At 46.2% G+C, this 12717-nt stretch overlaps 1 protein-coding gene across 2 annotated transcripts in view; it reads left to right on the top strand.

Annotated features, from left to right (window-relative positions):
- Positions 1–836: 836 nt before the first annotated feature.
- Positions 837–12717, top strand: part of CAMSAP2 (calmodulin regulated spectrin associated protein family member 2) — a 97781-nt gene continuing 85900 nt past the window's right edge. For both annotated transcript variants that reach the window (XM_030844312.3, XM_060291512.2), the window contains exon 1: positions 837–1158. In XM_030844312.3, the coding sequence (XP_030700172.1) occupies positions 1020–1158 (139 nt within the window). In that variant the 5' untranslated portion in view covers positions 837–1019. The remainder of the gene's footprint in view (positions 1159–12717) is intronic.

The raw sequence follows: 12717 nt of genomic DNA, 5'->3' as shown, positions 1-12717 counted from the left end.
TTGTGGTCAACCAGCGATCACACCCACCCCCTCGGGTTACTTCGAGGACTAGATGGAATTGTTTAGGCACAAGTTGGCAGCAAAGCGTGTGTCACCGAATAAGCATTTTACTAAACATCAGTTCTCTGTGCCTCAGCACTGCGTCGCGAAAACACGAAAGCCACAGCGAGGCCCGTCTCCCCCTCCCTCCCCGCCTCTCCAGCAGGGTCAGCGGCCGCCTCACGCCGGGCCAGGACGCCAGGATGTGCACTCGGCTGACCAGCAGAGCCACCGCCGCCACCGCGCATGCTCCGCGGGCCGCCTGGACCCCCGCGGGGCGGCGGGCGGGGCGGGCCGCGCGAGGACGCATGCGCAGACCCGCGCCGCCGCTCGGTCCAGTGCGGCAGCTGGAAAACCGCAGCTGCGGCGGCGGAGGCGGCTACAGCGCGGGCGGCCGCAGGGGAAGCGCGGGGCAGGGCTGGCCGGGCGGGGCCCGAGCTCCGGGCTGACGGCGTCCACAAGGCGGAGGGCGCGGGGCGGCAGCGCGGCGGCGGCGGGGAGCGGGTGCCAGGAGGGACGGCTGTCGGCGCCCGCGCCGCAGGGACTTTGACGTTCTCCGCGGCGGCTCCGGCTGCGCCGGGTGGGGGCCGCTCGAGTCCCCCGGCCGCGTCTCCGGCGAGTCCCAGCGGCCCCGCGCTCCGGCCGGCGGGCGCCCCGAGGGCAGGGCCGCGAGCGGAGGGCGGCGCTGCGGGCGGCGCGATGGCGGGACGGCCCCCGCGACGTGACCGCTGAGGACGCCCCCGCCGCGCCCGGGCCCGGCCGCGCCGAGACAAAGGGGAGGCGCCCGCACGCGCGCTCGCGGGAGGCTCGCGGGACGGCCGGACGCGGCGCCGCCTCATCCCGGGCCGGGCGCGCGGGGCCGATGCTCTGAGCGGCCCGGATCCCGGCCCGGACCCAGACCCCGACCCCCACCCCCCAGCGCCTACCCCGCGGCCGGCAGCACCATGTGAAGGGCGGGCCGGCGCCCCGAGCGCGTGAAGATGGGGGATGCTGCGGACCCCCGGGACGGGAGGAGGACGTTCATTGTTCCAGCCATCAAGCCCTTCGACCACTATGACTTCTCCAGGGCCAAAATCGCCTGCAATCTGGCCTGGCTGGTGGCCAAGGCCTTCGGGACAGGTACGTGGTGCCCGCCCCCCATCCCTCCATCCCTCCGTCCCCGCAGGCTGCGCGCGTCCCCGTTTTGTTTCCCATCCTCTGGTCCCCTTCGCGCGTGTCTCCGCGCACAGGCTCGGGGACGCGATGGGAGAAGAAAGGAGGGGGGATAACGCAGGTTTGCTCTTCAATCAGGAGCCCTTGATTTGGGCAGGTGGGATGCAGCCAGATTTCTTTTATTGGATAGCAAAAGTGGGTGGGTTTTTTTTTCCCCCTCCCAGTGACCAATTTTGTCATGTTTTTACATGGGGTGGTTTTAATTTGTGGTATTTTCCTCATTGTGCTGCATTCATTTCCCCCACAGTCATAGTTGTGATTACACCACCGAGAAATCTGAGTTGGTTTCGTTATTATTGGAAAGAGGTGGATGGCACACAGACTACATTGATTTTGACATTTGTAACCATGGCTGCGATTCAGGATCCGTGGACTGCACCGTGGCCTCTGTCGGAGCGCAGTATTAATTTTTGTCGTCATTTTTGAAGCCCGTGTCCTCCCGTACACGTTTCAGGCTCTATTAAACCAGCTATTTAATATTTAGCTTGCTGAGTGTCACGTCCTATTTTTACTTCGTGTGCAGACACATTCCTTTTCCCAAACATTTTGGCTTCATAAATTAAGAAAAACAACAACTCCCTACTGTGGGATTTTTTTTTTTTTAATAGAAGAGTTTTTTGAGGGCATGTGCTGTTGACACAAATTGTATAGGACAGTAGGCGTCAGACACTCCCACCTTTACCCAGTCTTTGCAAAATGACAGGAAAAAGGCCTCCTGTTGTAATTCCTTAGCTGTTGCTTTAGGAGCCCATGTTGTGGAGCTCTGGAAGCATTACCTTCTCATGTGGAGATGCTCCTGGAAGGTAATTTAATCTGATAACTTCGAGTTATTTTGTAAGATTTCTGTGGCCTAGGTCATAAAGATTGGATGTGTAAAATATTTATTGAGAAGTTTCTTAGTATTTACAGACTTTTCTCCGGATGTTAAATACAGGGGTTTTTTTGTTTTATTTTTTTTTGAGGGGAAGAGGATGGCTTATTTCCAACTTTAGGACCGTGAAAATTTGTGGGTAAATGTTTTAATTCATTCTTACTGTTTAAACATACACAGCTGGATACATACATAGGTGACTATCAGGGCTGCATATTTAGTTAACTAGCAAATGAATCTCAGTGTTTAGAAAACTATTTGAATTAGTTTTGAGGGAAACTTCACGTTACAGTGATTTTGTGCTTATGACAGCTTCTGTTTTATTTGAATTATCATGCTTTGATATTGAAGTAGAAAGATTTTATTTATTTATTTATTTTTATTTAAATATTTAATTTATTTAATTTAATTATTAATTTAATATTAATAAATATTTTATTTATTTAAATATTTAAATATTTATTTAAAGGTTTTATTTATTTATTTTTGGCTGCGTTGGGTCTTCGTTGCTGCGTGCGGGGTTTTCTCTAGTTGCGGCGAGCAGGGGCTACTCTTCGTTGCGGTGCGTGGGCTTCTCATTGCGGTGGCTTCTCTTTGTTGCGGAGCATGGGCTCTAGGTGCACGGGCTTCAGTAGTTGTGGCGCGTGGGCTCAGTAGTTGTGGCGCGTGGGCTTAGTTGCTCCGCAGCATGTGGGATCTTCCTGGACCAGGGCTCAAACCCGTGTCCCCTGCATTGGCAGGCGGATTCTTAACCACCGCGCCACCAGGGAAGTCCTGATGTTAAAGGTTTTAAAACTAGCATCAGGAGTAAATATAATAAAACATTTATTTGGAAATAATTTAGATTTTAAAGATTTCTTTGGAACTAAATGTGTAGAGTGACAGCTCGGAGGAAACACAAAGTGTTAGTATATTTTTGTTTTCTGGCACCACTGATATCGGTGGTGAAAGTAATTGATGTATTTTGGTTTTAACTTAAGCAGCATACTGAAGCTAATATCCATTTAGAAGAGAAATGAAAGCTATTTAAGTTTTGGGGTTTTTTTTTTTAAAGATTTTGTTTTGATGTGGACCATTTTTTAAAGTCTTTATTGAATTTGTTACAATATTGCTTCTGTTTTATGTTTTTGGTTTTTTGGCTGGGAGGCATGTGGGATCTCAGCTCCCCGACCAGGGATCGAACCCACACCCCCTGCATTGGAAGGCGAAGTCTTAACCAGTGGACTGCCAGGGAAGTCCCTATTTAAGTATTTAGAAAAGATGGAAAGAGTAAAATTGATATAGTGACCTCTGTGGAAAAGCAGTGTGTACAAAATGGAAGGCAGAGGGAATAGCAAAAATATTTTCTTTCCTTCTGAAACTGAGAGGAAACTTGTAGTACAGATGTCACAACGTTGCCCTGGATTCACAAGGGTTCCTAACCAGAAAACGGCCTACTCTCTGGATGCCTGTCAGGCAAGTTTACTAGATCCTGGACCACTTGAGAAACAAGTGTTGAACACACTTGGCGAAGAAGAGAAGAGGAAGAAACAGTGTCAGTGGAATGTGTGTTGTGCCTGGGCACTGCGCTAGATGCTTTGCATTATGTTGTATGTTCGGGACTTACAGCAGCTCTGTGATGTAGGTAGCGTACTCCCCATTTAAAAAAGAGAGGACGCCAGTGCAGAGAGAGGTTAAACAACTTCCCCACGGTCACAGTTTTAGTACGGGCAGACGTGAGCTTTGATTTGATTGTCTGCCTAAAGGGTATGGCGTTGGTGAGGGCAGGCATGCCTCTTGTATGCCCGATACCTCAAACACATTGCTTCGTTTATTCCCACAGCATCCCTCTAGAAAGATATTGTCCTCATTTTGCAGGTGAGGGAAGAAGCTCAAATGAATTTGCTCAAGGTTAAACATCTGGCGAGCGGTGGATCCTGCGGGCCAGTGCAGGTCTTTCTGACTCTTAAGTCTGCGCTGTTTACCCTGCTCTGCAGAGTAAGCCTCTCATCTGCCAGTGTGCAGAATGGGCATACAGCACGCGTTAGAAGTCTTATTGATTTACTTTCTTTAAAGGATGGGCAGATCTTAACACACTCTCAGATGGCTTAGGTGAACGTTGTTGGTACTTGCAGTTGTCTTGGCAACAGTTAGAGTGGATGAAAGTCATATTCAAAATGGAATGAAAATAAGCTCAGAAGACCTTAAGAGTCACTTAGTAACGAGAAATTATATTGTTAAGAATGTTATCTTTGTGCATTTTGTTTATTCTTTAATCAACAGTATTTGAAAGTATAAATTTATATGGAGTGAGTTGAAACAATGTCGTGTTTCATTTCTTTTGATGTAAATTTTGTGCATTTGCTGCAGACACTGTTACATGGCAGATGATAGTAGACAACATATTTCAGAGGTATTGCTGGTGGTGCTCAGCTAATCATTCAGAACATTAGCCCAAATTTAAGTTATGATTTACTAAAATCGCTTCTTTAATGATGACATGTCCGGTCCTCAGTCACCAATTTAGTCTTTTTCTGTGAGAAAGTTTCTAACTTTTGACATATTAAAAAGAAGTCAATTTTAAACCCTATGTTGGACAATTCATTTAAAATGATAGCTAGAAATCAATTTTGGGCACAGAATGAAGTTACTGAACTATAAAAAGTAAATAAAGCGCTAGCATTGTAGTACCTAGAAAGCAAATGGAGTATTTACTTAATTTGAAGTCTTCTGTCAGAGCTTGGAATCATATTCTTTTTCTTTACACTAAAAATATTCCACATAGCTCAAATCTTCATAGTTTATTTTGTGGAAGAATGCAGGTACGGTTTTGATCAAATGAAGAATAAGTTTGTTTAGGTGAATTTTAATCTGTAAACCAAATAGATACTTTAAGCAAATTGCGGAAGGGGGGAAGTTAAACTGTGCTGTGTCTGCTGTATTTGAACAGCTTAACCCATCTAGCAGTGATATTACTGAGTTTGCTTTAAGTGCTTTGGGGAAAATGGTGGGTGCAAACCCTTTTATGACCTTCTTCCTTACTAAAGTCTTGCATTTGGAGGCAACTCTGTGAGGCTTGCAGGATCTCAGTTCCCCAGTCAGGGATTGAACCCAGGCCATGGCAGTGAGAGCACTGAGTCCTAACCCCTGGACTGCCAGGGAATTCCCAGCATTTGGAGTTCGAAACATGGAGCTTAAGGCCCAATTCCTAGTGTCACTTTATCATTTCAACTTTATCAACTATCATTCTCCCTTTCATACAGTGTAGTTTGATACAAACTACAAAACATATAGGAGAATATAAAATCATCTGCTATTTTAAATACCCCTTATTTCATTTCCTTATATATCCCAACACGTTTTCTCAAAATCCCGTCTCACACCTGACTCTCATGCACGTGTGAAGGATGTGCTGTCAGTGGACGGCACTCTGGTTAAGAGAGACTGATTGCAGAGAGGCCTGTTTGCGAAGTTCTCGTAGGAGTCTGGGCAAGAGATGGTGAGAGCTTGAAGCAGCCGCGCGGAAATGCTGCTAATATTTATTGAGTACTTACTGTGTGTCGGTCACTCTCCATGTATCATCTCATTTTAATCATCATGATGGCCTTGAGAGGTGGAAACTGTCCATCACTCCAGTGTTACTGATGAGGGAATGAGGCCCAGAGGGTTAGGGACTCACGCAAAGCCACCCAGCTTATGGTGCTGTGTTCTGAACCTGATTTCAGGCCTCCCACTTTACCATGTGCTGTTTGGGGAGAAGTCAAATTAATGGAAAAGAGGCAAAAGATAGAAAAAACATTGCAAAGGTATAATCCCTAGTGTTTCTAAATGACTGAATTCGGGGTGCATGGGGGGAGGATGAGGCCCCCTGAGGTGGCGAGGAGAATGAGGTTACTTGAGCTTTTGAGATCTGGGGACTGGGAAGGGTGAGTCCAGTGCCGCTGGCAGAGATGGCGAGCAGCAAGTTAAACGGCAAGTCGGCTTTGTTCTGGGGAACCTTAAGCTTGATGTGTTGGCCAGATGCCTTATCTGAGAAATCTAGTAAGGTAGGTAGCTGTAAATGTGGGTAGGGAGCACGATTGACCAGGTGAGGCTACGCAATAGCAATTGGGGAATCTTCTGCGTATAAAGTGTGATTGAAATCAGAAGGAGATGACACCGTAGAGCGACAGAAAAGATTTGAGACAGAATCTAGGGTGGTGAACACTTAGACTAGTTTTGGGAGGAGGCTGAGGAAAAGAAGGTGGAATTAGAGCAGAGAGTTAGGAAGAGAATTAAGAAAGTGTAAAGACACTGAGGCCCTGGAAGGAGAAAGTTTCCAGGCGGGTGGTCTTATTAACAGTGTCAAAGGCTACAGGTATTTAAACCATGCCTGAGTGGCAAATACGGGTGGCGGGTGGAGCACGTGGTCTGTGTGCCGGCACAGAGCTCCGAACCCGAGTACCGTTAGTGCAACAACATAGCCCAGTAGGACTGGAGGAGGTTTGTGTGATGAGTAGTGGGAGATGCAGCTTGAAAGGTAAATTGGGATTGTTTGAAGGACCACGTTAGGGAATTTGGTATTTGTTTAGTAGATAAATAAATTATCATAAGCACGTTGGAGTTTTGGAAAAGCTACTATGATTTATTGAGCACATACTTTGTGTTAAGTACAGTTTTGAACATTTTATATGCCTTATTTTAATCCTGAGAACGACCCTATTAAGTAGATACTATTTTATTTCTTCGTCTGCCACTCTAAGGTAGGGTTTCCCACTGCAGAACTTCTGGCTGGCTCCTTCCTTGTTGAGGGGGCCGTCCTATGCATTGTAGGATTTCACCAGCATCCTGGCCTCTACCCACTAGGTGACAGTGGTATTCCCCACTCCTACTTCTTCCCCAGTTGTGACACCCAGCAATGTCTCCAGACATTGCCAGTGTCTGCTGGGGCCAATACGACCCCAGCTTAAGAATCACTGCTATGAAGACTGTGAGATACACCTTCAATTTAAAAAGGTTTTTTGGACATTGAAGTACAAATTTGTTACATGTCCTGATTTCACAGATATTCAAATGGAAAATAAGAATTTAGGAAATATGACAGTTTGCCCTTTTTATAAAAGAGGAAATGGGTTTAGAGGGGTTAAATAACTTGCCCTTGATCATCCAGCTTGTAGATGGTGGAACAAAAATTAGAGTCAAAACCTTTATGATACTAAAGTTTGTATTTTGACCTCTGTGTTATACCTCTGTGCCTAGAGTTCATTACAGTTCTGTAGTATAATACTGGAAGTGAAGGCACAAAGAAAGCGTGAAAACCGTTCAAAAGTAAGTCTTACATTTTTTGTTTTTTGTGGAATTTAAAAGTATATTTAATTTTTCTTCAGCAAACCTGTTTGTATTTGATTAGTTAGTACAGAAATATTTAGCATCGGTCTGTCATTTCAGGGTCGTCCCCACCCCCCACCCCAGTGGATCTAGTTTTTTAGGTCCTAGTTCATGGACCTTTTCTATTGGTAAATTACAAATAATGATCTTTAAATTAATATTACACATTTGTTAGTAGTCACAGTGTGGTGCTTCTGCTGAGATAATAATTGTATTCACTGATCACGTTTAGCACTTTCCTTCCTGTGCCTTGCAGGGTCTCTCCTTTTTAAACACGGATTCTGCATCAATGTAACATTCTGGGTTAAAGGGCGACACCCCAACACTGTAGTGTCTTTCCAGCTCTCCTTCTACCACCTGCTCCCTTTTTGGGGGCCTTTTTCCTAAAGTCTTTGTCTCAGTTCCCCTGCTTGCCAAATAGTCATGATAATAAGCATTTGTTTTGCCTTCTTTAGAAGAAAAAGCGTATACATTGAAACATGAATTGATCCATCTTACACTTAGGCTGCTTTTGGATATTCTGTTTCCCATTGTGGAATGGGATTGTATTTCTTTAATAATTTCAAAGAATTCTTTTTATTCAAAATACTTTTTTCAGGAACGAAATTGGGTCATTTGTAGAGACGTGGATGGATCTAGAGACTGTCATACAGAGTGAAGTAAGTCAGAAAGAGAAAAATAAATATCGTATATTAACACATATATGTGGAACCTAGAAAAATGGTACAGATGAACCGGTTTGCAGGGCAGAAATTGAGACACAGATGTGGAGAGCAAACGTATGGACACCAAGGGGGGAAAGCCGCAGTGGGGGCGGGGGTGGTGGTGGTGGGATCAATTGGGCGATTGGGATTGACATGTAGACACTGATGTGTATAAAATGGATGACTAATAAGAACCTGCTGTATACAAAAATAAATAAAATACAATTCAAAAATTAAAAAAAAAATAAACTTTTTCAATTATGAACTGGGAAAAATAAAACAGAGGCTGGGACTCCAGCACTAGAGAGAAAACCGAAGTCCCTCTGTAACCGTCACGGTCGCACCCTGAGTGTTAGGCCTAGTCGTGTTTATGAAGCACCTGAAAATGGTTTTTTGAGATAAAGAAATAGAATTTCAGTTCACTGAAAAAGTGTTCGTCTCCTTACTCCATATTTAACAAATATAGGTTCCTGGGAACATGTGTGTATGATCTTGAAAAGTTATTTTGAATCTACCCCCACTCCCACTCCCAGCCCTCTCCTTCAAACCATTTTGTCTCTAAATGGGAGTTACAAGGAAATTTTAAGTACTTTAGGCTCTTGGAATAAAAAATATTTGAAATGTTTGAAATACTTTAAAAGACATTTGTCCTCAGCAAAGGAACGTTTCAAAGTAGATGGTTTCATTTTTGTCTGCTGGCATTTTATTGCTACTTTCAAGATTCTCTTTCAACTGTCTTCTTGTTTTCCATTCTTTTTGTTTTATGACATTCATATGACGAGGGTGCTGGCTTGTAAATTTTTCTCTAATTTACGCGTTTTGTAGAATTTTGTATTGTAACAGATTTTGAAACAGCAGAAATAACCTTTTTTCTTTTTTCGCTACCTCCATTTTTTTTAACATAGACTTTAGAGGTCTTGATTATAAGTTCTTGAAATTTTACTTTTGACACTTAATAGTTTTTGAAGAGGTGAGACAGGCACCGATTCAAAAGTCCAGAGGTGTAAAAGCCTAGGTCTAGTGAAAATCTCCTTCCCTCCTGGACCCTGAGCCACTCAGTTTGTGTTTTAAACTTGGTAATGTTGTTGGAAGACTGTTTCTCAAAAGATCTCTGGGAGTGCACTTACAAATGGTTGACATGGTGATTTTAATGTTACGTGTATTTGGCCACAACAAGGAAAAAGATCTCTTGGATACAGAGCAGGAAATGCATTGGAGGGAGACGAAGGGTTGTGAAGGGGGAACAGTTAGGAAGTTGTTACCGACCAGGTGAGAGGTGGCAGCGGCTTGAAGGTGGATGGATACGGAAGGAAGTGGATGCGCGTCAAAGGTAAGACCTGATGATATTGTGGGGCGTGTGAGACTGATTTTCCTTACTGGGGAACAGAACAGTGGGAGAGGGCCAGGTTGTGTGTGCGAAGGAAAGAGGGCGGGACAGAGCACTGCCGAGACGGTGGGGTGTGCGTTGGGCCCTTGAAGAGTCCCCCTCAGGTGGGGCTCAGAAGATCTCGGGGATGAGAGGCGAGGTGGTGATGGAGACACACAGGGTGGGTAGGTGCCAGTCACCCCGTGGGAGAGTGTGGGGAGGCCCCCAAGACAGGAGAGCCGCAGAGAGTGACCAGAGGGGAAGCGAGGAAGCGGCACAGGAGGCCCAGCTTGGGGGGTGAAGGCGCGGCCGGAGGCACCTCGGGATTTCGCAGCTCGGCAGAAGGTGTGGAGGGGAAGCAGGGGAGCGAAGCGGGCGGGGCGGCCGGGGCGTGTTCGCTGCGGCACGGAAAGCGCACCTGGGTCGGCGGACGGCGGCGGTGGCGGAGAGAGGGGGGAAGCCCTCCTCCCGCGCCCCGCCCTCTCTCACGTCCTTTCCCACGGCACCCAGGGCTCCTCAGAGAAACTTCTCTGCCCTTCTCCCGCCTCCTCCTTCCTCTTCAAGCAGACAAAGCCATGTGACGATGGCACATCCCAAACAACTACGATGACAGCGAGCTCCCTGTACCCCGCGTCTGACCTCCGCGGCCGGCGGCTCACCCCCGACCCAGCCGCCGGCTATTTAAAGCAAGTCCCCGACATCGTGTCATTGCATCTGTAAACATACTAGTGTCTCCGGCAGCCAGGGGCTCCCTTTTTATTTTTTTTAATTTATTTATTGTTTAAGATTTTTTGATGTGGACCATTTTTAAGGTCTTTATTGAGTTTGTTACGGTGTTGCTTCAGTTTGATGTTTTGGTTTTTGTTTTGGCCCGGAGGCATGTGGGATCCTAGCTCCCCAGCCAGGAATCGAACCGCACCCCGTGCCTCGGAAGGTGAAGTCTTAACCACTGGACCGCCGGGGAAGTCCCCAGGCGCTCCCTTTTTAAACTTTGCCGTGGTGCTGCCAGCATCACACCGCTCCACGTCACCAGTCATCTTTTTGTTTTCACTTTTCTGTTTTACAGTTCATTTGTTCCAGTCAGTATCTAAATAGGGGCCAGCCTTTGCAATTTGGTATGTGTCTCTAAGTTTTTTAAATATATCGGCTCCCCCTCCATCTAATTTTGTTTTCCTTACAGTTTACTTACTGGAGAAACCATAGTATTTGTCCTGTCGTTTCCCACGGCCTGGATCGCCATGAGATTGTTTAACAGGTTTCTTTTTGTCCCCTGTATTTCTTATACATTGACAGCTAAATATAGAGAATTGTACAGATTCCAGTTTGATTTTTTTTTTTTTTGCATACTCCATAGGTTTGTGTACTTCCACCAGGAGGCACTTAATGTCTCGTTATTTCTCTTTGTGTCACGGCTTCTTTGTTTGTTAGTGGGAATTCTCTTCCCTGTATTAAATGTCTGGGTGCCCTGGGGGAGAAGTTTCCACAGCGAACTGCCGGGCAGCCACCCTGGAGGTCACGGAGCAGGAATATTCACAGACAAACTCAGAGAGCTTCAATCACAGGGATTGTTAAATCGGTTTACAGTGAGAAGCGAGGGCAAAGAAAGGTGGGGTGAATTAACACACCCTCCCCGAATCCTGCAGCACACCACACCTCGTTCTTTGTGCTCCATCAGCCTTGCCCACAGATGGTACGGTTGCAACAACCAGCGCTGAGGTTTGAACAAGGAGGCCCACAGTGACACAAGGCCGCACACTTGCTCCATCAGAGACGCAGAGGACATGCATGCCTGCCGCAGCTGTGGCTTGTCGAGAAGCCTGATGAATAGGCTTGGGTCCTGTGCGCCTTGGGCAGAGCACACGCAGGCCAGAATGTGTGTCACTGATGGGTGGCCCAGTTAAGCATTCATGAATTTTAAGTGTTCATGTATATTTAGGGTTCATTGCCTATTGTTTGTTTAGCCTCATGTATATTTAATATATCATGAATATTTATTGCCTGGTGTATCTTGTGTATCATGAATAGTTAGCACGTTGGGACCTCATGAATATTAGGTATCTTCTGGTTTTTCCATTCCTTACTATGTTTAACATACATATGCTGCTAACCACTTAACCTTTATTTGGTAAATTCTTTGAGTTCTGTCCGTGATTAACAACTTTTTGCTTACTACTACTTGTCTTTACCTCACATATCTTAAAAGGTTTCACATATATTTTACAAACTTAAGCATCTTTTATAACAGAATTGGATAGCCTCGGAAGTAAAAGTGCATTTTCTGAGGTACAGGAAAGGCAGGATAACTGTTCTGTTCTTTCCCTTTATTGGACCAAACTGAATGGATCACTGGCCCCCGAGAATCTGGAAGGGAGGAAAGAACAGGGAGGAAGAGCATGTGAACAGTGGTGACGAGAATGTGCAAAGGCTTTGCGGGGGGAGGGAGCGTGCGTGGTTCCAGGAACTGAATGGGCCGCCAGGGGCAGGGCATGTCTTTCTTGTAGGTCAGAGGAAGGCTTTGAGTCCTTAAAGAAGCAGAGGTCATCGAAAACCCTGAGGTCTGGCAGGGTGTGTGACCTGCTCAAGTTTGCCCACGGGAAGGAAGCAGATTCTGGCTCCAGTAGAGAATGGTTTGGAGTGGGGACAGGTGTGAGCATTGCAAAGACAAGTTGAGGAGTAATGCAGTAGTGCAGGTGCAAAGTTCCGAGAGCCAGGACCAGGAGGTGGGAGTTGAGATTGCGAGAAGGGGAGGGTTGGGCTGGGTTTGGTGATGGATTTGGTCTGGGGCTTGAGGGACAACGCCTAGATGCCGCTGTACTTCTGTGACGCAGGGAACCCCGGGAATGATTACGCTTGGGGAGAAGATTGATTTGGGGCACTTTGAGGTTCATGACTCTCTTCAGCGTAATTTCAAATGCATAAGAATAGTACAAGGAATTCCTGCATACCCTTTCCCCAGGGTTACCAGTTGTTAACCTTTTGTCCCATTTTCTCCCTTCCCCTTCCCCCACACAAATCCGTGTGTGTCTGTATATACGTACACACACACACACACACACACACACACACGTAATGTTTTCTGAGCTGTCTGGGAAAGAATTAGAGACATTGTACCCTCTACCCCTAAATACTTCAGGCTGTCTCCTGATGAGAGATGAACGATAAGCCTCAGGTAATCTCAG

This window comes from Globicephala melas, chromosome 1 (genome assembly GCF_963455315.2).
Source record: "Globicephala melas chromosome 1, mGloMel1.2, whole genome shotgun sequence".
In the NCBI taxonomy this organism is placed as follows: Eukaryota; Metazoa; Chordata; class Mammalia; order Artiodactyla; family Delphinidae; genus Globicephala; species Globicephala melas.
The sequence above is the reverse complement of the archived record's forward strand: the minus strand, read 5'-3'. Positions and strand labels throughout refer to the sequence as shown.